Source organism: Triturus cristatus, chromosome 5_2, assembly GCF_964204655.1.
Source record: "Triturus cristatus chromosome 5_2, aTriCri1.1, whole genome shotgun sequence".
Lineage (NCBI taxonomy): Eukaryota > Metazoa > Chordata > Amphibia > Caudata > Salamandridae > Triturus > Triturus cristatus.
Window position 1 is genome coordinate 975412940 of NC_140588.1, and position 26390 is coordinate 975439329.

At 48.9% G+C, this 26390-nt stretch overlaps 1 protein-coding gene across 3 annotated transcripts in view; it reads left to right on the forward strand.

Moving 5' to 3' along the window:
- Positions 1–26390, forward strand: part of LOC146829515 (UDP-N-acetylglucosamine transferase subunit ALG13-like) — a 1246203-nt gene that overhangs the window by 648290 nt on the left and 571523 nt on the right. For all 3 annotated transcript variants that reach the window (XM_085608211.1, XM_085608212.1, XM_085608213.1), the window contains exon 16: positions 19764–19899. In XM_085608211.1, the coding sequence (XP_085464337.1) occupies positions 19764–19899 (136 nt within the window). The remainder of the gene's footprint in view (positions 1–19763; positions 19900–26390) is intronic.

The window sequence follows — 26390 nt, forward strand, 5'->3', positions numbered from 1 at the left end:
TGAGAAAGTATATTTTAAATCCAAGTGTTGGTTCTAAAATAAAAAAAACATATATTTTTTATATATAAACCATTGGCCTAGAGTTCAGTTATTGAGTGTGTTAGACCATTTGCTGACTGAGTGTGTACAACAAATGCTTTACACTGTCCTCTGATACTGCCTTACTGCTCGACCAAGCTACCACTTTAGAGAGTAAGGTTATATCTAACTTTAGCCTCTGTCAAACCCTGGAGGACTGTGGACTCTGTACACCCTGTACCTATTAAGGAACAGTATATATAGAGCCACTTTCTCACACCCTGGTAGTGTAACCTCTACACCTATCTAACATTGTGCCTAACTCACTCTGCACCCGGCTGCCCCTGCACTGCTGAGGGTGTAACAACTGTACCTACCTGACTCTGGGAGACTCCGGAGTCTGTGCCCAGAACCTTAACTTTGCCAGTCAAGTACTTACCCAACAGCCGATGATTCAATTTTCTCCATTGGGTAACATTGACTGGTTTCTTCTGGAGTTTCTAAAACTTAAAATATTCACCAAAAATCAGCCGAGTAACAAACGAAAATACACACCTGCTATTAGGAGAGATCCCAGTGCTGGATCTTGGTGCCCAGCACTGACCCTGAAAAATATTCACAACCGTACTTATCAGTAACCATATGTTCGAGGCATATGAGCTGCAGATTACACACTTTTGCATAGATCACCATCTGGTGTTGGGGCCCGGATGTTTGCAGTTTGTTTTTCCTCTTGGAAAGTCTTTGGAAGTCACGAGGTCCGTGACTCCTCCTTTGGATCGTATTGCGCATGGGCTTCGGATCCATCCTCAGATTGTTTTTTTCCGCCATCGGGCTCGGATGTAATCTTCACGCTCCGGTTCCGAACATTTCCAGTTCGACGATCGAAGCGGAATCCTCACCTCACATCGCGGTATTGTTTCGATCGCGATCTCCTCAAATCAACGCATCTTCTCATCGACAAATCTTCGGTTCCAGTCGTCGACGGCGGCCTTCGGGCCTACCCAAGCTCCGGTCCCGGCTGATGGAAAGAACTCCATTCAAGAAGTACCCTCGATGTGGGTCCAAATTCCCCCACACCGATCTTCATGAGGTATGCAACCTCTGCCTCTCCCCTGAACACGAGTCTTGAGACTGTCCGGCCTGTAAGTCTTTCCGATCGAAAAAGACTATTCGGGACCGAAGAGCCAGAAGAAACATGGCACACTCCTCGACCTCCGTTCCAGTCGATATCTTCGGAGACGACATCGAAGATCCGGGACAGCAGCGCACCGAAGAGGACCTAGTCAGTGCTTCCGAGGCCGACGACTCAGATGTGGAAGACATCACTCCGGCGCAGAGGGACGTGAGTACTATACCCCCACACCCGCGCCAACACCCAAAAAGGCTTCGGTCACGCCTTCGCCTGCGGGTCTAAGCAAGACCAGAGACACTGCTTCACACACCCCACCTTCAGGCACGGTGAAGAAGCCGACTAAGCCTTCCGGCTGCTCGGCTCGAGCCAGCCTGCCACCGGTGCCGAGAAACACACTTCGGCACCGAAAAAGAAACCAGCCTCTACCTCTACACCGAGCTCCGCACCGAAGCCCTCTGGGTCGAAACCCAGCGCTTCCGTACCAATGCCATCTTCGGTACCGACCAAACCCCATAAGGCCCTCGGCACCGACACGTCCAAGCCGAAGCCCATCTCGGCGATGATCAAGAAATCTGAGGTTCCCAAGCCCAGTGCTAAGCAAACTGGCACGGACAAGCCTAAAAAGTCATCAGCCCCGAAAACTTCGGCGCCGACGGACCAAACATTGTCACAGGAACTATTTACACCGGATCCCTTACAAAAAACTCTCACCAGGGATCCAAAAACTGGACATCTGGCACTCTCTTCCAAAAAGAGACATTTGGACAAACCAGCTCCGCCGCCTCCACCTCCAAAGAGGAAGGACTCTGCTACCTCTCCTTTCAGAATACCTTCCCCACCTCCTCCACCTCCCCCACCCTCTCCACCTCCGCGTTCTCCACCCCCACCTCATCGCTCTCCGACCCCGTCTCCAGACGATGATGATCAGGGGGACCCATATCACGATATAGGGGATGTGCCCCAAGACCCCAACCCTACAGGATCTCCAGACACATGGGACGACTACAATAACCCAGATATTCCCGACGTCCCACAAGATGACCTTTACCCTTTCAGGCCATCTCCACCGGAAGGCTCATTAGGGTTCCACCATCTACTTCAAAGGGCGGCACACTATCACGGGGTAGAGTTGCACACTGACCCAGTGGAGGAGGATTTCCTCCTCGACACATTTGATACCACACATAGGTCTACATCCATGCTACCTATGCTTAAGGGGGTGGTAAAGCATGCGCCAGAGGTTTTTAAGGACCCAGTCAGGGCCAGGGTCATTAACCCACGCATAGAAAAGAAATACAAAGCTGCCCCCACAGATCCCGCCTATATCAAAGGGCCAGTGCCACTAGATTCCCTAGTGGTTTCCACTGCACGAAAAAGAACAAATTCCCAGGCGTCAGACGAAGCACCACCACCTGACAGAGAGTCAAAGCTACTGGACGCATCAGGGAAGCGCACTGCGTCACAGGCAGCCAATATATGGCATATCGCCAACACCCAAGCGCTATTGGCCAGATACGATAGGGCACATTATGATGAATTGGAAAAATATAAAACTAGGGCCAATGAATTAATTCAAGAGGGTAAGACTATCACTAACACCTCTATACGCTTTGCCTTAGATGCAGCAGACACAGCCTCCAGGGCCATTAATACTAGTGTCCTCCTCCGTTGCCATGCTTGGCTAAGAATATCAGGATTTAAACCAGAGGTACAAGCCTCCATCCTGAATCATCCCTTTGACAACGAACACCTATTCGGCCCAAAGGTAGATGAGGCCCTCAAAAAATGAAGGACACCGATACGGCGAAGTCCATGGGAGCCCTACAGTCACACCCTCCTAGGCGCTCTTTTTGCCGCTCTTCCTTTCGGTTTACATCTAGAGGCTACTCCTCAGATAACGCGTCCACTTCCTACAAATCCCCCACTCAGTCCACCTTCACAAGGGGCTATCAAAGAGGCGGCTATAGGGGCAACAATAATAAGGGCAGAGGCAAAACAAATACCGCCCGCTCTGCCACACCGCCTACCCAATGACTCTAAACCCCCCCCCCCCCCCCCCCCCCCCCCCCAGACCATCCCACTCCGGTCGGAGGCAGACATCAAAATTTCCCTCATGTCTGGGAGACCATCATCTCAGACAAATGGGTGACCCAAATTTTTCGGTCAGGATACTGCCTGGAATTAACATCTACGCCCCCAAACATTCCACCCAGGCAACGCCCAGTGTCACAAGAACATTCCACATTTCTAAAGCAGGAGGTAATCTCCCTCCCACAAAAACAGGCAATAGAACAAGTTCCCGTCAATCAGCAAAATTTAGGGGTCTACTCCCTATATTTTCTAATACCAAAAAGGGACGAGAATCTACGACCTATTCTAGATCTCCGGCCCCTAAACACATACATACACTCAGACCATTTTCACATGGTAACGCTTCAGCAGGTGCTTCCGCTCCTCTCCCAGAACGACTTCCTCACCACACTGGACTTGAAAGACTCATACTTCCACATTCCAGTACACCATGCTCACAGAAAGTACCTCAGATTTGTAGTGGACGGACAACACTACCAGTTCAAGGTGCTCCCATTCGGAGTCACAACAGCACCACGGGTATTCACCAAGTGCCTAGCGGTAGTGGCGGCACACCTCAGGAGACAGCACATTCACGTCTTCCCATACTTGGAAGACTGACTGATAAAGGGCACTTCATACAACCAATGTGTACACCACACCGCCACTACAATCCAACTACTTCACCAACTAGGCTTCACGGTGAACTACCAAAAGTCTCAGCTAACACCATCCTATATAAAACAATACCTCGGTGCCATCATAGACACCTCAAACGCAATAGCCTACCCCAATCCGGCCAAGATTGCAAGCATTCAGGCTTTGCGACAAAAATTTGTACTTCAACACTCCCTTCCAGCAAGAGTGTTTATGCAACTGATGGGGATGATGGCCTCTTGCATTTTCATAGTGCCTCACGCAAGACTCCAGATGCGTCCACTCCAAGAGTGCTTAGCGCGCCAATGGAACCAGACCCAGGGGCAACTGACAGATCTGGTGTTGGTAGAGGTCGCACCCATCGCTCTCTGCAGTGGTGGAACACCACAAACCTTTCCAAAGGTCGACCGTTCCTGGACCCGGTTCCACAAATAATACTAACCGACGCATTGTCTCCGGCTGGGGAGCTCACCCATTACACCTCACAGTGCAGGGCACATGGACGCCTCAACAAAAGTTACTCCATATCAACCATCTGGAGTTACTAGCAATCTTTCTAGCCCTAAAGTCCTTTCAACCATGGATTTCAGGCAAGGCAGTCCTCATTCGCACAGACAACATGACGGCCATGTATTATATTCAAAAACAAGGCGGCACACACACTCCACAGCTCTCTCAATTAGCACAGAGCATATGGAGAGGGGCAATTCCACACAAAATCTTTCTCCTAGCCCAACATGTCCCAGGAGTCCAAAACACCATGGCAGATCAGCTCAGCAGACAGACGCAACAGGTCCACGAGTGGGAACTTCACCCACGGGTTCTTCATCCGTTCTTTCAAATGTGGGGGCATCCACAGGTAGACCTCTTCGCCACCCGCGAAAACAAAAAATGCACAAGCTTCGCTGCCAGATAACCACACCCATTGTCCAAAGGAAATGCGATATGGATGAACTGGTCAGGCAAATTTGCGTACGCTTTTCCACCTCTCCCACAAATTTCATTAGTGGTACGAAAGCTACAACAGCATTCCCTCACACTGATCCTAGTACCTCCAACATGGGCCAGACAACCGTGGTACACCACGCTGCTGGAACTCTCGGTAGTACCACACCAAAAGCTACACCTCTCACCATGCCTCCTAACCCAGAACCATGGAGAGATCAGACACCCGGACCCAGCTCAGCTCAACCTTGCGATCTGGCTCCTGAAATCCTAGAATCCGGATACCTAAACCTTCCCCCTGACTGTATGAACGTCATCAGAGAAGCTAGACGCCCTACCACTAGAGCCTGCTACGCTGCCAAGTGGAAAAGATTTGTTGTTTGTCATAACAACACAATCAATCCTCTAGACGGTTCTATACAACACATCATATGCTACTTACTCCACCTACAAAGGTGTAATCTAGCATATACCTCCATTCGGCAACACCTTGCAGCAATTGCAGCTTACTTACAAAACACGCAGCACCTATCACTTTTCAGAGTACCTGCCATTAAAGCCTTGATGGAAGGCCTACAAAGAATAATTCCCCCCAGAGTACCAACCTCACCTGTGTCGAACTTAAATATCTTTCTCACAAGGCTGATGGGGCCTCCCTTCGAACCTTTGCATAAATGCGAATTGCAATTTCTCACATGGAAAACAGCTTTCTTTGTAGCCATCACTTCCCTTAGAAGGGTCAGTGAGATACAAGCACTTACCATACAAGAACCTTTTCTTCAAATGCACCAGAACAAGGTTGTTCTCCGTACCAACCCAAAATAATTCCTACCTAAAGTCATTTCCCCTTTTCACCTAAACCAATCTGTAGAATTACCAGTATTTTTCTCGCAACCTCAGACTATTGCAGAAAGAGCTCTCCACATGCTAGATGTCAAACGAGCCTTACTTTACTATATACAAAGAACACAACCTTTCAGAAAGACCAAACAACTGTTTCTCTTTCTCTCCACCACACAAGGCCAACCCCATTTCAAAATCAGGGATAGCTAGGTGGATTGTAAAATGCGTCCAGATTTGCTACCACAAAGCAAAACGAACGCTATTCAATCAATCAATCAAAAAGACTTTTATTCGAATTGCTTGAATTCATAAAAGTACAGACATAAAAACAATTCATCATTACAATATACACAACACAATATCTCTAAAAGTTATAAGGAACTAAAACAACAGTCTTTCAGGGATTTTCCATCATATTGCGTACACGGATTATTAATCTTACAAAGGTGCTAGTGCGAAAAATCAGTTCCTCAGAGTCCAGGGAGAGTAACATTTGACGAGACTCCATAAGAGAGAGGGGTCTGTGTTTTCTAAAATAGGGTGTTAAAAACCAGTTAATATATTTTAAATAAAATTTACAAAAGAATAAAAAGTGTAACTCATTCTGCTTACTGGTGCCATCACAGGGGCAAGGGTTGCGGTCAATAGTAGAATTGTAACCCAAAGGGAAGCCCAACATGAATTTTATGGAGCCTGCCCTTAATCGAAATAACAGAGACCTCTCCCAGCTAGTCATAGGAAGAGTAAGATAAAGTGGGAGAGGTTGCCTGGGCAGGTCATTCTCAATATATCTGATAACCGTGGCTTTCAATGTTTCCCTTTCCAACCGTTCTGCCTCATAAAGTGCATATAGTGCTTGTTTGACCTCTACCTTATCTTGACGTCCAATGCTGGTGGGATCTATAAAGAGATCGCCTTTATTCACGGCACTTAATGATTTTGAAACACCAGCTAACCATGGGATTAAAAGCCCGTGATCACATTTAAGACAGTCTTTGATTATGTCTTGTGTTAGGGAGGCTGCGTTATTCCTCCAAATTCTCAACCAGAATAGAACTGGTCTGCTTCTAATGAAATCACAGACGTAAGGGAGGTTTAGCTCTTTGTGGCAGATAAATTCAGAGGATGAAATTGGGGCACCCAAAACTTTTCTACAGAAACGTGTCTCTTCTCGTTGGATGCCGGGATTTTTAGCAGTAGCCCAAACTTCGGCCCCATAGGTGGCAACAGGAACACACTGTAATTTAAAAAATTTTAAAATAGCACTGGTTGCGCCTAATTTCTTAGGGCGTGGGAGACTCAGTATTGAGTTGATGGCCTTCGAGAACTTGCTCGTGGCGTGGGCAGAATGCCCACTCCACGAGTTGTTCGCAGCGAAGGCCACCCCTAAATATATAAAAGAATTTACGGAGTCAAGTTTGTCAGACCCGATATGGATGGTGTTAAGTTTCCGTTTACCAGGTCCGCATGACATAACAAAGGATTTTTTAAAGTTCACGCGCAGGTCTAGGCCCTCCATATGATGTACAAAATTTTCCACAAGCACACGGAGGGCATTAGGGGTGCGGCCCATAAGGACCGCATCATCTGCGTATAATAGAACTGGCAAGGGGTGCCCCTGGATAGTTGGGACATCTCTAGTTACTTGTTTTAAAGCCTTTGCTATGCCATTAATATAGATGATGAACAACAGGGGTGCTAAGACGCACCCCTGTCTGACCCCCCTACCAATTTTTATAGCACCAGAAACTTCTCCTCCCGACCCAATCCTGACTTGTGCCCTGAGATCGGTATGGAGATGTGCCAAGAAGTGTACTAGGGGCTCGTCCAGTCCATAACTGAGAAGCATTGACCACAATTTTGATCTGTTTACCAAATCAAATGCGGATGAGAGATCCATGAAAGCGAGGTATATAGGAGAAGATCGGGCGACGGTATACTTATCAATTATTAATTTTAAATTCAAGCATTGCTCGACCGTGCCCACCCCGCTCCTGAATCCCATCTGACATGGATCCAATAGGTCAGAATCTTCAGCCCACTCTACCACCCTGTTATAAATAACTCGCCCAAGTATTTTTAGAGTATTGTCCAAAAGCGAAATTGGTCGGTAGTTTGCTGGGTCTGACCTGTCACCCTTTTTATAAATTGGAACAATAATACTAAGAGACCACGTCTCAGGGATGGACGCTCTTGACAAGCTGTTAAAAACATTATATAAAATTGGTGCCCATAAATCTGAGCTGTGTTTTATAAAGTCTATAGGTAGGCCATCTGGTCCAGGGGCCTTGTTACCAAGGCTCTCTCTAATGGCTGTCGCCACCTCAGAGAGGTCAAACCGTAAATCTCCCAACTGTCTCAGATCCGGGGTGATTATTTCTTCAGTGGGAGCAGCATAAATATTGGAGAAGTGGGCTTCCCAGGTAAGGCCAGTTATATTGCAGCCAATAGGGGATAAGTTTTTACCCATATCGCGCATTTTCCTGACAGCGGACCAAAATTGCCCGCTGCTCTTCAAATTGGCACTATCAACCAGGGACTCCCACTGTTCCATCAAAAGTGCCGCCTTCCTTTCAGCTATTTTTTGTTTATAAAACTTCCTAGCTGTTTGTACCTCCACTGTATTCCTTGGTTTGGTGGTTAATGCCCTACGTAATTCCCTATTTGCCGTAGAGCAAGCCAAATCAAACCATCTAGGGTCCTTCGTCTCAGGGGGTATGGGGACTAACAAATAGTTTTTAATTGCCACGCATAATTTACCAAAATCGGTGACTATTCTGTGGCAATCCCCATCCATTGATAGACAGGAGTTTACCAATGCTAGGTGATCGTTCTTTACGCGGTCAAGTAGGGCTTCACAGTCAATTCTCCTCCATTTGAGACGGAGACCGTCACCCGATGGCGTGATGTCTCTTGCGCCATTGAATTTAGCATATACTGGGCTAGGGCCCAAATACAAGGTGACTATAAGGGGATTATGATCTCCATATAGGGTCTCTACTACATTTGAATCAGTAACACAGTCTGTTAGGTGGGGGGATGTAAAAATGAAGTCAATCGTCGATTTTGAATCTCTCCCTCTAAATGTGGGGGCGCGGGTCAACCTTGGGGATTGGCTTGCTTCCATAACATTGCTGAGAATGTGTTCATTTAAAATCTTAACAAGCTCAATACCTCTGCGATCTGCTAGATCGGGGCAACTTTTGTCCTCTGATTGATATTTACCTGAGATTTTTGCGTTGAAATCACCCCCAATAAGGATCCCTGACTTCTCGCCTGGGCCTATGTTCATGTTCGTATCAAGGTGTACCAATAAATTAGAAAGTGCTGCGTAATTCCTATTTGGTGTCGAATTAAAATCATTGTTATAAAAATTGATTAAATAAATCAAGGTCTTTCGTTTATATTCGAGAACCTGAATGTTTGGGTTCCCGAATGATAAGTCCTTAAAAGTGCCACCAGCCAATATTCTGATCCCAATAAAAAGTCCTCCCATTGCTCGACCGTGAGCGGACTTAGAGGCGGGTACACTAAAACAATGATAGCCCTCTAGGTACACATTCCCTATAGCCCAAGTCTCTTGAAACATAATGACATCTTTGCCGTCCAATAGCTGGACCCACTGGGGGTCAGACAGTCTTGATTCAATGCCTGCAACGTTCCAGCTAAGGATAGACAGATCATAACCGCTTGGCCTGCCTAGATGCTTAACACTGGTGGTCTGCCTGTAGTTAGTTTGTGGCGTTAATGTTACGTCCTCACATACAACTGGGGATTTGACAGTGGTAGGCTGTGTGGCCATAGGTTGAGATGTGATAGTGTTAAAAAGTGTAGTTCCGGGCTCCACTGAAATCGGGGATGCTAACAGTAGGGGCCGGTAGTTCAAAAGTTCTGCTGCGGACATTCTCCACCGATGATATGTTAATCGAAGTTCCAATGACGTTGGTAACATTAGTAACATTATGGGCCAATAAATTATCCAAGACAGCCCGATTGTTCAGTGGCCCGTCCAATTCGACAGCAGTCAAAGTAGGTAGCTTAGGAGAACTGCAAACACCACAATCCACAGCCATTGGCTTGTGACTAGGGAGTCAATCGACCCCGTCCAAGCCATTCAGGCAATTAAAACGATTAAAATGGAAGTAGGGCCTGTCCTGCACTTGAAAATTTGGACGTTGTACACGATCCCTGTATCTATGTCTATGTTCCACCCTCTCCCACTCATCTTGTGTCGGGATATGATGCATATGGGTAGGGGGGAAGAAGAAGGATACTGGCATGGTCTGGATAGTAGAGTCCAGTGACCTATTTATTCCTTTACAAATGTGCCGCACAGTGCCCGGGTCCTTAAAACTTATCAGGATGCAGTCCCCTATTATTGATTTCCTAGTTTTACCTAACCATTGGACCCTTCTTACCATAATAATCTCATTGTTAAAATGGGACGGTAGGGGTCGATTCCAATTCAGCCATTTAATGACCTTGTGTTTTAGTGATTGATAATCCTCGATCTCCCCTAGTCTTAAACGGGGGACGCCTGCTAGGACCACCGTTAGACTATTAGCCTCTGGTGGCAAGTCTGGTCTCCGTGGACTTGGGGCCGGCCGACCCGGGGAGGGTAGAGAGATACCTCCAGCTTCTAAATTGCCGTCAATAGTCCCCGAATGGGAACCTTGGGAGGCAGAATTCAGTGTCTCTCTGGGCCTATTGGATACATTGCAGCGCGGTGCATGGTCTAAAACAGCCATTAATGGTTGTAAAGGAGGGGCAGTAGTCGCACTCTGGGGGGAGACTTTGTTGTTACCCTTCGTAATTCCCTTTTTTGTAAGGTTTCCTGCGGAGGGATGGGGTCCCATATTATTGGATTGCTTACTAACTAAGGTGTTCAGATTAGTAAAAGCTGTTTCCAATAAGGTGAGCCTACTCTCTACTTTTATCAAACTATCGCTAATGGGCTGTAGAAGAGAACGCAGTAGCGATTCTAAGCTCCCCATGGCTGTAGAAGGGTTAGGTATATCAGCCACTGGGATGTTTAGAATGGGAGCTCTAGTTGGACTAGAGACCTTTGAGAGAAGAGCAATGGGAGCAATCTTATTATCCCTCCCAGGCTGGGGTACAAGTGTATGTTTTTTCCCGAAATCTAGATGCGACGGTTTGACTTTCCCCCTGCCCCCCGTTGACTTTTTACTACGTTTACTCGGTGGGGGTCTGTGCAACTCTACCTCAACTCTTTGTTTGGACTTGATTTTCTTGGCTGCGTGCGAAGGTGGGGTTTGGGTGACCAGATTAACAAGAGTAGAACAAGTCCCAGAAGGGGTTATATCTGGGAGTTTTCCAGGGGCCAACTCAGGGGAAATGGGGATGTCCCGCAATAAGAGAGGAAAATCCTCAGGGGTCAGAGGTTTTAAATTAGGTGGGGGCGTGTCATCCTCTTGGGTAATGGGATACGGGATGATCTCTGGCAGGGGCATATTCTTCATGGAATCAATGGAGCGCCGCCGCTCAGCCCTGCGTTTCACCAGTGATTTTTCCTTACCTACATCTTCTTTGGTAGGTTTGAAGTACTTGTCCAATGTCCCTGCGTTGCAGCCCCCTTCCCTGGCAGTCGATTTACAAAGTCCTGGAGAGGACATCCTCCTGGGCTGGTTGTGTTTGGGATGAAAGGGGTATGGCCCGGCCCGGCCTCCTTTGGCCCCTGACGGCCACAGACGGCCCGCCCTTTGCCCGGGCTTAGCCCGGCGCGTCCCGCACACGTCCCGCGAAGCGGGTCCCTCTGTGTTTTTATGCGCCTCCTGGCGATTGCTGCACGTCACCACGTCGCGCCGCCGCTGAGGCTGCCGGGAATTGCAGTCCCGGGGCGGCGACGCGGAAAATACTGGTGTCCGTGTGACCCTTGGCAGTGGCGGCAATGGTGTGGCGTGGCAAGGCTCCGCAGGTGAGTTCGTCGTCAGGCTGTTCCCCCCCGCTCCGCCGGTCCCTCTGTGTTTTTATGCGCCTCCTGGCGCTTGCTGCACGTCACCACGTCGCGCCGCCGCTGAGGCTGCCGGGAATTGCAGTCCCGGGGCGGCGACGCGGAAAATACTGGTGTCCGTGTGACCCTTGGCAGTGGCGGCAATGGTGTGGCGTGGCAAGGCTCCGCAGGTGAGTTCGTCGTCAGGCTGTTCCCCCCCGCTCCGCCGGTCCCTCTGTGTTTTTATGCGCCTCCTGGCGCTTGCTGCACGTCACCACGTCGTGCCGCCGCTGAGGCTGCCGGGAATTGCAGTCCCGGGGCGGCGACGCGGAAAATACTGGTGTCCGTGTGACCCTTGGCAGTGGCGGCAATGGTGTGGCGTGGCAAGGCTCCGCAGGTGAGTTCGTCGTCAGGCTGTTCCCCCCCGCTCCGCCGGTCCCTCTGTGTTTTTATGCGCCTCCTGGCGCTTGCTGCACGTCACCACGTCGCGCCGCCGCTGAGGCTGCCGGGAATTGCAGTCCCGGGGCGGCGACGCGGAAAATACTGGTGTCCGTGTGACCCTTGGCAGTGGCGGCAATGGTGTGGCGTGGCAAGGCTCCGCAGGTGAGTTCGTCGTCAGGCTGTTCCCCCCCGCTCCGCCGGTCCCTCTGTGTTTTTATGCGCCTCCTGGCGCTTGCTGCACGTCACCACGTCGCGCCGCCGCTGAGGCTGCCGGGAATTGCAGTCCCGGGGCGGCGACGCGGAAAATACTGGTGTCCGTGTGACCCTTGGCAGTGGCGGCAATGGTGTGGCGTGGCAAGGCTCCGCAGGTGAGTTCGTCGTCAGGCTGTTCCCCCCCGCTCCGCCGGTCCCTCTGTGTTTTTATGCGCCTCCTGGCGCTTGCTGCACGTCACCACGTCGCGCCGCCGCTGAGGCTGCCGGGAATTGCAGTCCCGGGGCGGCGACGCGGAAAATACTGGTGTCCGTGTGACCCTTGGCAGTGGCGGCAATGGTGTGGCGTGGCAAGGCTCCGCAGGTGAGTTCGTCGTCAGGCTGTTCCCCACGCTATTCGTTCCCCCTAAAAGCCCATTCTACACGGAAGATAGGGGCTTCTATGGCTTTTCTAGGGAACATCCCATCAGATGATATCTGCAAAGCAGCTACATGGTCAACACCGCACACTTTCACTAAACACTATTGTGTAGATGTGCAAACCAAGCAACAAGCTAGTGTGGGCCAGGCTGTACTAAAAACATTATTTCAAACCACTGCAACAGATACCGGTGGTCGCCGCTAAGGTTCGGAACTCCTATATAGTCTATGCAAAAGTGTGTAATCTGCAGCTCATATGCCTCAAACAAAATATGCTACTTACCAGTATGCATCTGTTCTTGGCATGTAGAGCTGCAGATCTACACACGCCCACCCGCCTCCCCGGCTACCTGTATCTGTTCCAGTCTATCTTATTTAGATACAACACACATGGGTTTCTTCACTGTTGTTACTACGCTCCATCTTTCCCTGCTGGCGAAAAACAATCTGAGGATGGAGCCGAAGCCCATGCGCAATACGATGCAAAGGAGGAGTCACCGACCTCATGACTTCCAAAGACTTTCCAAGAGGAAAAACAAACTGCAAACATCCGTGCCCAACACCAGATGGCGATCTATGCAAAAGTGTGTAGATCTGCAGCTCTACATGCCAAGAACAGATGCATACTGGTAAGTAGCATATTCCTTTAACTTGCTCTGTATCGTGTGGAGCAATTCCTCTTTCCTCATTAAATGTCGTTTCTGCAAGGCCAAGGAGCTGATTTCCTTCCAGCTGTATGAATAGCTTATTACCAGTCTAGGCCTTCGATAGCTGAAAAGTGGGTCGGAGAATTTGTACATGACCCTTATTAGAGATGCCCGCCAGCTCCCAAATCGAGGCTTATTACTTTCATTGGCATTCCCGCCTCATGGCCAAAAAACTGTTCAAGTTTCTAATTTTGTTTATGTACTAGCGATACCCATGAGACCTGCTTTCAATACCATATAAGGCTGTGAAGGTGGGAGATTTTTCCTTCATATACCATCCCAATGGTATTTTATATTTCTACAACTCTCCAAGTTGTGCAGTGCCTGCATCCCTTTTCCTACTGAAGTTACAAAGCCATATTATTTTAGCGTGTGCAGTTCCTGATCTATTGATAGAAACACTACCCTCATATATTTGTATTCCTGGACAACTTTCATGGAAGGTGTGTCCTAGTGCTACTTGAGTGTAGGCTTACCTGACCTTTCAGATAAATTATGATTTTGCTCTTGATAGTATTAATTAACAAATAATTTTCTCTAGCATTTTTAGCTAATCAGTTGGGTTTTCATGGCTTGGCAAATCCCCTCTATATAAGGCAAACAAGGGGTCCCTGTAGGCAGCTTTGTTGTTGGCCATTCTCTACTTGCTTGAAAGGGTATGGATTGTTTGTTATACCATCTTACTTTGAACCAAAGCCAAGTTGAAGTATAGAACCCTCTCACTAAAGTAAAAAGATTATAAGTATCTAATATGGCCCCGGTTCAACTGTAAAGAATTCCTGTCAACCTAGTCAAAGCCATTAGAAAAATGGATGAAAGCTGTATTGGCACCCTGGCTCATATAACTTGCATGTTTATTCAGAATCATTTTTAGAGCTAGAACATTGTTGCCTGTAGCACATGTGGCTTTACATCTTGTAGAAAAGTGTCCTTTCTGCAAGGTTGCCTCTACCTTTTTTGCCAGATACCCGATGCCAACTTGACTGAGTGTACTGGGATCCTGCTAACCAGGCCCCAGCACCTGTGTTCTTTCCCTAAGCTGTACCTTTGTACCCACAATTGGCACACCCCTGGGCCATCAAAGTCCCATGTAAAAGCTACCCCTAGTACCAAGGGCAATTGTGGCCTGACCGGTCCTCTGAGGGCTTCAGCATGTATTATGCCACCCTCCGAGACCCCTCACCAAAACACCCCCACCCTGCCATTGCAGGCTGCATGTTGCGGTGCAGACCAAACTGAAGAATCACCATGGCACACACGTGTGTGCCATGCCCACCAACACTGCCTGTGGCATGGGTCAGTCACCCCTCTAGCAGGCCTTACAGCCCTAAAGGTAGGGTACAGCGTGTGCCCAGGTGAGGACATAGCTGCAAGAGTAATATTCCCCTACAGTGTCTGTGCCAACCACAGACATTGTAAGTGCAGTGGAGTCTTTTTGAGTGCAGGGGCTGGTTGTTTCTCAACACGAAGTCCGCAGCTCCACGATTGTTTTACTGGAATCTGGGAAGTGTGGCATCAAACTTCCCAGCACATTAAACTCCCCACTGATGCAGTGTGGGATATAATGACAAATGCACTAAGAGGGCATCTCAGAGATGCCCCCTGAAAGCCAACAAAACCTGGTATGATTCCAGACTGGCTCCCAGCCATCTGCCACCTTTGCCAACCTAACCCCTCTGGTGGGGGAGGCAAAGTGAAGACCACCTCTCAGTCCCTGCCTTCTTGAAGCTGGGGGTGACCCCCTCCAATCAGGAAGAGGTCTATGCCCCCCTCCAACTGGAAGCTTGCATACTTGGGGGTAACTTTGACTTGATGTACCCTGGGTCCCTGCTAATCAGGTTCCCAGGGCCTGTGTTCTTTACCAAAACTGTACCTTGTACCCCTAATCAGCACCTCTCAGGTCACGTCAGTTCCTTGTAAAAGGTACCATGGGTACCAAGGGCACTGTGACCAGGGAAGGCCTCTGAGGGCTGCCACACATATTGTGCCACCTTTCAAGGTCCTGTGCCTTAACACATGCACACTGCCATTGCCGGCTGTTTCTGGACCCAGAAACAAAGCTTTTCCTGGGCAGAGGTGGTCGCACCTTCCCCAGGTCAGGAAGTGCCATCTGTGGCAGGGGAGCTTCAAAGGCATTGCCGCCTTTGTAATACGACCCCCGACCTCTCCTGCTATCAGGAGCAGGCCCCCTTCCTGTCTCCCCTCCTTTTTGGCAGGAAGACAGGCAGGATAAATTAATGCAGTCCAGAAGGTGTGCCCACCTCTCAGGTGGGGGAGGCGAGGTGAAGCCCACTCTTCAGTGCCTGCCATCTTGCAGATGGCAGGCACTCTCCAATCAGGATTAGGGATGCGCCCACTCCCTGGGGAGAGCACACCAAGTGTGTAGTCTCCCTATGGTCAGTAGCCCATTTGCTACTGCCATCGAGACCCCTAAAACGCCCCCTAAATACAGTATTTAAGGGGCAGCCCTAAACCAAGAAGATAGATTACCACAACCTATGAAGGAGGAGGACAAAAGATGCGCAGCAGAGGAAACTTCAGAGCACTGACTTGCTCCAGCCCTAATGGCCTGTCTGCAGTTTCCAGTGATTCGGCGCCAAAATTCACCTTGTCCTGCAGCCAGTGACCTCCAAAACCATTAGGAGGACTGACTGCCTTCAAGATACATCGGATCTCCTGTGAACAGTAGCTCTGTTCAAAAGAAACTCCCAAGACCGACTCTGAGCCTGCCGAGGACAAAGAAACCAGACACCTGGAACTACCACTGCACCCGACGCCTACTGCTCTAATCCGGGTGGCACTGCGAGGTGCTCCAGAGTCCGAATCCACCGTGGGTTGACCCCTCCAGGACTCCCCAACGTCGCCTGCAGCCTCTGCACGGAGACGCTTACAACCGCGAGTGGCCCGGTAAGGTAAAATCCGACCTCAAATGACACCCCTGCATCCAGCCGCCCTGCTCCTTGTGGAAAAGAACCTGAGGTGCACCTACATCCCTGAGCCCTCTAACTTACCTGCCCAGCTGTTGGTTCCTCCTGTAAGTGTTTTTGGACCAAGCCTACAACCAAAATCCAAAACCGGCAACTCATTGAAAACAGGGCACCCAATGCCAAATCCGCACCTAGCCGCCCTTGTGCTGCTGCTGGGGCACTTTATTTGCTAACTCGGATCCCCCTTTACCCTGAGCCTAACACCAGGAGCTTTTCTCCCACAACTTTGTGGCCTGTTAGTCTGCAGCCACCAACCGGAGACCCTATCCCCTGTTGAATAACTCTTCACCCGGCCGCCCTAGTGCAGCTAAGGGTGTTCTGAGAGTGCATCCTCGACCCTAGGGGAACGCTGGTTCTAACCCCAGAATACCAACTCCCACAAACCAGTATTTACCTGTAAACTGTTAACTTAATTTCCTCCCATAGGATTGCATTGACTGCTTTTCCTTGAAAATTCGTTTGTGTGGAGTTGGTTTGTATGAAACATTGAAAAACTGCATATGTGTAAAAACTGAATTGCTTACCTTCTGTCTAGGAAAGGTCTCAGTGTGATACCTAGGCATATCACACTGATTAGAAAAAGTAACTTAAAAAGTAATCTAAAAAATAACGTGCACAGTAATCTGTAAAGTAACTAAAAAGTTATTTTGAACTGTTGACTTACCTGTAACTCAGCCAACTGCATTTGAACCTGCATTCAACTGTAAATAAAGCATAAGTATTGCAAAGTATTATTTGACTTGCCAGCACCAGGCCTGGCTTGGTTCTAGAAATAAAATAACTAAATGTTTTTTTTATACAAATAAATTGGTCTGAGTTCAGTCTTTGAGTGTGTGACATCATGTTCGAGGCACTGATTTGGTACAATAAATGCTTAACCCTACCCTCTGAAAAAGCCCTACTGTTCGCCCACACTCCCACAAATAGAGTGTAAGGTGCTATCTACTTTTACCTCTGCATACCTTTGGGGTTTCACTGGACTCTGTGCATACTATACCTCATTCTGGTATAGTATTTACAGAGCCAGCTTCCTACACCCCAAGTCTAGTATTTACCTGAACCTTTCCTCTTGAGATTCAACATGACAAGGACCGAAGAGTCGTGCTGCAGAAGAGGACGACAACGGCTTTAGCCTCAGCCCTACTGGTCTGTCTTCTGCTCCGAAACCCCTGCACACTGAAACTGGCGTGTCCTGCAGCCGCCAAGATCCCTGGGACCTGCCCTGCCTTCCTAAAGAACTCTGATCTCCTGTGGACACCGGATTTGTCCAGCATCAACCTAAGTCGGGACTCCAGATCCAGCCGGATCCGTAAGTCCTCCCCACTCTGCACCCGATGTCCACGGTCCAAGTGGCCCAACACCTCAGCGAGGTCCCCCTGGCGATCCTGACCTGTGTTCCAGTGTTGGAAGACCTCCTCCACGCCTGCAGTCTCTTCCTGAAGTGTCCCACCAACTGGTACCGGTGAGAAGAATCTGACATGAAGGGATACCCCTACATCTGCAGCTCCTAAGGTGCCCAACCGATGGTGTCCAGCAACTCTTCAACTTTATCCTCCAGTCCTTGGTTACCTTTGTGCAGTCTTCTGGCTCCAGCCTGCAGTTATTTTTCGCGACCATCATCCTCCATAGATAATCACTGGGCTCCCTACACCTCCTAACCACACTGCACCCGGCAGCCCCTCAGCCTGTGTACACAGTTTGTATTTTCTCTATCTACAGAAAAGAATAAGTTCCTAGCTGCCTTTTTCTTTAATAATCTATTGATGAGTGAAACTGTGTGTTTGATCTAAATCTTCGTTGCTTCAGGACTTGAGCATGTTAAGGTTTTTGTAAAACTTTTATATGAATTATATGTCCAGTTCAGAGACCTGTCACCTCAAGTTCCGTTTGATAGTGATGGAAGTTACACCATGAGTAAATCTTCTGTTTCACTTCAGAGCTTGTAAAGGGAGACTGCTTTTACAATTACTGATGTTTAATGGGTTGAAAATCGAGATTTGCGATTGTATTAGTAAGTCACCTCAATCTATCTGTTGTTTTGATTTTTGTTTGCCATCAGTTCCTCTTTTTAAAAGGGTGTATCTTGCCTTCTTATCTTGAATTTGCAATATTTGACTATTAATGGTGTGTTCTCCCAATTTGACATTGAATTTTGAAGTAGCTATGAGTGTACATATATTTAAACCATGCTATGCATTCTCTCTATGCTGTTTTATTTATGTTGTGTCTTTACATTTCTGCTATGGATTTTCCTGATCTTGTTTAACATGTTATGTGGGCAATATATTTGAATTGAAAAACCTACTTTGATTAAAGGAGCTTATTTGTCCGGTTTGTACGATTTCAGGAAAGTCGCTCCGTCCCACTGTTCTACTGTGCTCCTCAGCCAAAAGTATGGGCAGGAACGGCACTTTACCAGTTTGAACTCCAATAATTTGGAGTATGTCCAAAACCAGGCAATAGTGACCATATACTGGACATCACCAGAAGAATGGGAAGAAATTTTGTCCGTGTGGATCTTGTTGTTTAGGCGATAGGTTTTTGGGAGTAGATTAATACTGGCCATATTTGGGTGTATTTTTTAAATCCATGTAGTACCAGGACAACAGCATCAGAGTAACCATGGATACCATTACCCTTCGCACTCTCATTGCCAGTCACCCCCCCAAAAAAGTTAACACCTGAAGCCTCTCAAAGCTATGATTAAAACAGAACCACACCCCATTGGTTAATATAAGCCACTGAAACAGTTAAGTGAACCACCTGACCCACAAGTACTGTAACCAAACGAATTGGGGTCCTATTATAGCACAGGAAGACATGAGCACCTTCTAGACTTATTTTTACAAAGTATTGTACTGACTGGACATGGTTACTATAGAGTGCCGTTGACTGGGTCACTGAATCGACGTTTTGAAGCTCCTCGACGTCCAGGGTGAGTCTAGACTGTTTGGCTTGACAAGTGTCCAAAGAGGGGTAACTTTACTATCCAGTTGGAGTCATGCCGGATTGTCGTCTTCGTTCACAGGAGTAAACGCCACCACACACAATATTGCCATGTAACCTCTGGCTGTCCCAAGAAAACTCCTCCAAATGCCTCAGCTGCATCAGGTTGTGTGAGGAAAGTGTGTCTTGCTTTTCCTTTGTGTTTATTAGAGACTCTTGAGGAGGTACTTTCCAAAGGAAAAAATAAAAACCGTTGACTTTATTGTCAATGGTCTACCTGTCCGAAATGTATCCTCATCGCGATATCAGTAGACAAGTGAAGCTTGCTTTAGAAACAATTGAAGAAACCTTTGCAGGTAACATATAGTCTGCTTATTCTTTGCAAAAACAGGAGTTACTGCCTTCATAAAATAAGTTTTCTTTTTTTTTTTTAGAATCAAGGTAGCCCAGCTGCAATAGTGCCAACTACTGCAGGGTTTTGGGTAGCACGAAGAGGTCCAAGTCCGATTCCTTCAAGCAAACAAACGCTCACTTCCTCTGAAGAAGAGGCGGACGAACCTAGTGACAGTGGTGAGGGTGGACTTTGTTTTCGACTTTATTTCATGCTTGTGTCGGTTATGTGCCATTTTTGTTACAAACACAGATCTGTGTCAGTTCTTCCATGTCACCATGAGCTCTCAGCTGATTTTAGCATGTGCATTTGTCAGGTAAATTATAAACTTGTCAGTGAAAGGGATGAAGCCTCCAAGCTATCCAGTGAATTAATAGTTGAAAATAGTGAACTATTCCACTGATATTGATGATGAACAGGATGCATAAGAGGCTTCAATGCTGTAAGACTTGGATCAGTCTTATTTACTCTTTGAATGTATTGACTAAAGTAACTGCATGTTCTGTGCTCTTGTTGATTAGAAAGCTGGATAAATTAGCACAAGATGGGCCGTTGAGCTGCTGTGCTTGAACAAACCTTTACCCACAGTGCAGAATATAACTGAGGGGATTTTCCTATCTTCACAAAGCAGACACCACATCAAGCAGCCACTCAGCAGGTTTGTCATCTCCACAATGGGTACAGTGTAAAGAGCAGTAGTCCCAAGTTTCCATCCCGCACAAAGTATATGTAGGTCAGGCAGCACCAGTGCACATTTCATTCATGAATGGTGCATATATGTGAATCAGTACAAGACTTGGCAGTGCTCCTTTTCTGCCCTTGGAAACAAAGAAGGTAAAGGACAGGAGGTAACATTGCAATCCTTCCTCGTGCCTTAAAAATAGTACAGCGAAACAGTAAAACGGAAAGCTTCCCTCATACAACTAGTGCAGCACAGTGACTAATCAGATAATATAAGTGTTCGAGGCATGTGAGCTGCAGATCACATGCTTTGTATAAGATCGCCATCTGGTGTTGGGTCCGAATGTTTGCACTTTGTTTTTCTGGAAGAAGTATTCCCTAGTCACGAGGTAGGGGACTCCTCCCTCAGGTGATAGTGCGCATGGTCATCGACTTCCATCTTCAGATTGATTTTTTTCCACCATCGGGTTCAGATGCAACTTGCTGCGATCCGGGTCGACGTCGATCCTTCAGTCCTTCTCGGCGCGTATCACATTCAGATTAGATGGTATTTTTTCTGATAGAGTTTCCCTTTCTTTGCGGATCGTGATTCCTAAAGCCAGTTTCGATCGGAGAGCTCATGTTAGGCCGTAGGGCCTAGCCCCTGATTCGACTCGCAGTCGATGGAATGAACTCCTTTCAAATTCTGTCCTCTGTGCCACACGAAATACCCGCGCACCGACTCACACGAGGAGTGCAACTTGTGTTTGTCACCCGATCACAGAGACTCCCCCTGCAACGTGTGCCGAGCTTTCCGCTCCATGAAGATTCTTTGCGATCATCAGGCCAGACAACGCGACATGCAGAGACGACAGACAGACTCCATTCCAGACCTCTTCGGACCTGAATCAGAGGAGGAGGAAGGCGACGAGCCCTTCGGAACCGATGAGGCACAGGAAGACCTCTTCATTTCCGAGCACAGCTCCGAAGAGGATGAAGACATCCCGCATGGACAACTTACCATAAGTAAAGTCCCTACCTCGCCCCACCTTCCACTTCCATCGAAGAAAAAGGCTTCGGACCAACCTGTTCCCTCGGGCCCCGGTCGGCACCGAGATCAAGCTTCTGAAACCCCGCCTTCAGGCTTGACACCGAAGCCTAGCAAAAAGCCTTCCGGCTCCGAAAAGCCCCATGCCAAGTCGTACACCGAGCCAAAGACTTTGGAGCCGAAGAAAAAATCCAGCCTCGAACAACCTCAATCGGCACCGAAACACACGGAGATGCCAAATTCACCCAAAAAGCATGCTTTCAGTGATCCGCTCGACAAACAAGATCCGAAACAGAAAATTCTGGTTATACACCCAAAGACTAGACATTCACCTCTAAAGTGACTTTAAAGAGGGGTGCTACTACAGAAGAGGAATACCACATACCATTGAAGAGACAAATCCTTCCCCTCCTCCTCTTCCTTCACCTTCTCTACCCCAGACTATACCTGTGCCAACTTCACCTGAGCACTCGCCTCCACACACACACACACCTGACAGTCAGGGTGATGGGGATGAGAATGATGACAATCAGCCTAGAGACATGTGGGATGACTATAACACTGATACTCCCACTGACAACGACCCCGATATATATCCTACCAGGCCCTCTCCACCAGATGACAGTGTAGGATTTGTTGATTTGTTAAGTAGGGCTGCTACTTACCATGGGGTCCCACTACATAGGGAATCCCTTGAAAAGGACTTCCTTTTCGAGACACTACACAACACACAAACGTCTACACACATGTTGCCCATGTTGAAAGGAATGACCAGACATGTGGGTGACATTTTAAAAGATCCTGTTAGAGCACGTATCCTTACCCCTAGGGTAGATAAAAAATACAAGCCTGCCCCATCGCATCCAGTCTACATAAAGGGTCAACTACCATAAGATTCATTAGTAGTCTCTAATGCACGTAAAAGGGCAAACAACCAGACAACTGGAGAGGCACCACCCCCAGATAAAGAGTCTAAACTTCTTGATGCTTCAGGGAAAAGGATAGGTTCCCAGGATGCTAACTTCTGGCGTATTTCTAATACACAGGTGTTGTTAGCACGGTATGACCGCGCTGTGAGAAAGTGCCATCTTTCTTGCATGGTATGCCTCCACTTTTTGCTGAATTGCTGAATGTACTTTTACTGAGTGTGCCCTGGACTCCTGCCAATCAGGTGCCCAGGGCCTATATTCCTTCACTAAAACCTAAAACCCAAATTGGCAAACCCTGGCCACATGTTAGCTCCTGGTAAATGGTACTCTAGGTACCCAGGGCCTTGTGACGAAGGGCTACAGCACTTATTGTGCCACCCTGAGAGGCCCTGTACCCTAACACAAACACACTGCCCTTGCAGGCTGAGTGTCTGGGTACAAGACAAAACAGAGTCGACATGGCACACATCCCTGTGTGCCATGCCCACCACCTACACTGCCCTGGCATACATCAGCCACCCCTCTAGCTGGGTGCACTATACCAGTGGTGTGGGCACAGGAGCTAGAGCCTTGTGCCCCTACAGTACCCAGGTCCATTCCTGGGCACTGTAAGTGCAGTGCTACTATTTAAGAGTATATGGTGCTGGGAGCTCGTCAAACACGAACTCCACAGCACCATGATGGCAACACTGAAGACTGAAGTTTGGTATCAAACTTCTCAGCACATTAAACCCGCACTGATGCCAGTGTGGGATTTAATGTACAATGCACTACAGAGGGCATCTTAGATATGCCCCCTGAAACCTAACCTACAATCCACATCTTGTCTGAGAGGCTGCCTAGGCTGCCACACAGCAGACATGTTGCTGGACCCCTGGGTGGAGATCCCCCGCTCTCCTAGGCCAGCAACAATGCACATCCTGGGCGAGGTGCGAGGTCTCCTCCCCCAGGATGGGCATGGGAAAGCTTCAAAGGCATATGCCGCCTTTGTGAGCTTCTCCAGGCCACTTGCTGTACTCAGCAACTGGCCCCCACCGGTTCTGACCCCCACTCTGGCGGGAAGACTAGCCGGAAACTCCAAGTAAGGACAGGGGATGTGCCAGCCCTGTCAACCCGACCCCTCAGGTGGGGGAGGCGAGGTGAAGCACATCTCCGGGCCCTTGCCATCTTGAAGATGGGGAGCCCTACCCAATCAGGACTAGGCCACTGCCCCCCTCTCACAGGAGAGCGGCAGGATAGGAGGTGTACTCACCCCAGGACAGGGAACCAGTGGTCCCTGCCCTTTACCTACCTGTAGCACCCTTAAATGTAGTATTTAGGGCCACCCTGAACCTACCTTCCTCAGATTCTAAACCAGCAAAGAAGATCAAGAAAAAAGACCTGCCGTGCAGCTGCTAAGAAGAGGAAGACACCAACTGCTTTGGCCTCAGCCCTGCCGGCATGTCGACCCTCGAACCTGCTCCTGCTAAATCCGGGCACCTCCTGTGGCCAGCAACCTCACAAACCCCGGAGGACCTGGCTACCTTGGGACTCTGAGCACCTGGGACTCCCAGGAACAGTGGCTCTGCTCAAAGCAAGTATCTAACCCCTGGCACCAGCCCGGAACCGCGAACCCTGCACACTCTGCACCTGCCTAGCCTGGCCTGTGCTGGAGTGGACAAAGACCCCGAGGACGTCTCCCGGCGACTGTGACCCCGAATCCGGCACCCAAGGACCCACCTCGACGCTCCTGAAGACGCCTGCAGCCTCAGAACCAGGTACCCCCCCTACCGCGATCAACAGAGGGTACGTTTTCCCGACACCAAAAGGCACCCCGGCGCCCTGTGCCCAACTCCTGGGTGGGCACACCTGAAAAATCTTCGTCCCCGAGCTTGCAGCCTTTGTTTGTCCTTGAGCTTTCCCATTGAAATCCATTGAGCGCCCGAAGGCTCAAAAGCACCCTGCACCCAGCCGCCCGAGTGGCCCTGTCAGTACAACTTCTACTCCTACCTACTTCCCCATTTGCGCTGAGCAAGTCACCAGGAGCCCAGCTCCCACAGCCGCCTGGCCTGCTAGTCAGCCACCAACCAAGGCCCCCCTGCCTAGCATAGGATAACATTGGGCCTAACTCACTCTGCACCCGGTTGCCCAAGTGCCACTGAGGGTGTAACAACTGTACTTACCTGACCCTGGGAGACCCCTGAGTCTGTGCCCAGGACCTTAACTCTGCCAGTCGAGTACTTACCCAAAAGCCGATAACTCCCTGTTCGAGGCATATGAGCTGCAGATTACACACTTGTGCATAGATCGCCATCTGGTGTTGGGCCCGGATGTTTGCAGTTGTTTTTCCTCTTGGAAAGTCTTTGGAAGTCACGAGGTCGGTGACTCCTCCTTTGGATCATATTGCGCATGGGCTTCGGCTCCATCCTCAGATTGGTTTTTTCCGCCATCGGGCTCGGATGTGATCTTCGCCCTCCGGTTCCGAATAGCTTCCAGTTCGACGATCGACGCGCAATCCTCACCCCAATTCGCGGTATTGTTTTAAATCGAAAGGACTCCCTTCAAGAAGTGCCCTCGATGTGGGTCCAAATTCCCCCACACCGATCTCCACGAAGTATGCAATCTCTGCCTCTCCCCTGAACACGAGGCTCGAGACTGTCCGGCGTGTAAGTCCTTCAGATCCAAGAAACCATCCGGGACCGAAGGGCCAGAAGAACCATGGCACACTCCTCGACGATGATTCTGGACGACATCTTCGGGGAAGGCGTCGACGCTCCAGAAGAACACCACACGGACGAGGGACTCGTCAGCGCCTCCGAAGTCGACTAACCAAGGATCCTAAGACCGGACATTTGATGCTCTCCATCAAAAAGAGACAGCTGGAAAAACCTGCTCCACCTCCAAAGAGGAAGAACTCTGCTACCTCCCCTTTCAGAATACCTTCCCCACCTCCACCGCCCCCTCCACCTTCCCCTCCTCCACCTTCTCCACCCCCATAGGATCCATATGATGACATAGGAGACGTGCCCCAAGATTTACCTACAGGGGACCCCACTCCCACAGGCTCCCCAGACCCATGGGACGATTATAATATCCCTAACGTCCCACAGGATGATCTCTACCCTTCCAGACCTTCCCCACCAGAAGACTCACTGGGGTTCAACCATCTACTACAAAGGGCGGCACACTATCACGGGGTAGATCTCCATACAGACCCCGTGGAGGAGGATTTCTTCCTCGATTCGTTTGACACCACACATAGGACTACCTCCATATTGCCTATGCTAAAGGGAGTTACAAAACATGTGCCGGAGGTCTTTAAAGACCCAGTCAGAGCCAGGGTCATTAACCTGCGCATTGAAAAGAAATATAAATCCGCCCCTACAGATCCCTCCTACATCAGAGGGCCAGCACCACTAGATTCTCTGGTAGTATCCACAGCATGTAAAAGGGCAAACTCTCAAGCGTCAGGCGAAGCACCACCACCTGACAAAGAGTCTAAACTCTTAGACGCATCAGGCAAGCGTACTGCATCCCAAGCTGCCAACCTATGGCGTATCGGTAATACTCAAGCGCTACTAACCGGGTATGACAGGGCTCATTATGACAAATTAGAAGCCATAATGCAACATCTCCCTGATAAATACAAACCTAGGGCCAACGAGCTAATTCAGGAGGCCAAAACCAATACTAATACCTCCATACGTTGTGCCCTAGATGCAGCAGACACAGCCTCCAGGGCCATCAATACTAGTGTCCTCCTCCGTCGCCATGCCTGGCTAAGGATCTCCTGTTTTAAACCGGAGGTACAAGCCTCCATCCTCAACCAACCCTTTGACCAGGAACATATGTTTGGCCCAAAAGTGGATGAGGCCCTAGAAAAGATGAAAAAGGACACAGACACGGCAAAATCCATGGGAGCCTTACAATCACACCCTCCCAGACACTCCTTTCGCCGCTCATCCTTTCGGAGCACATCCAGAGGCTACTCCTCCGACACCGCTTCCACCCCATTTAAGACCCCTACCCAGTCCACCTTTACAAGGGGCTACGA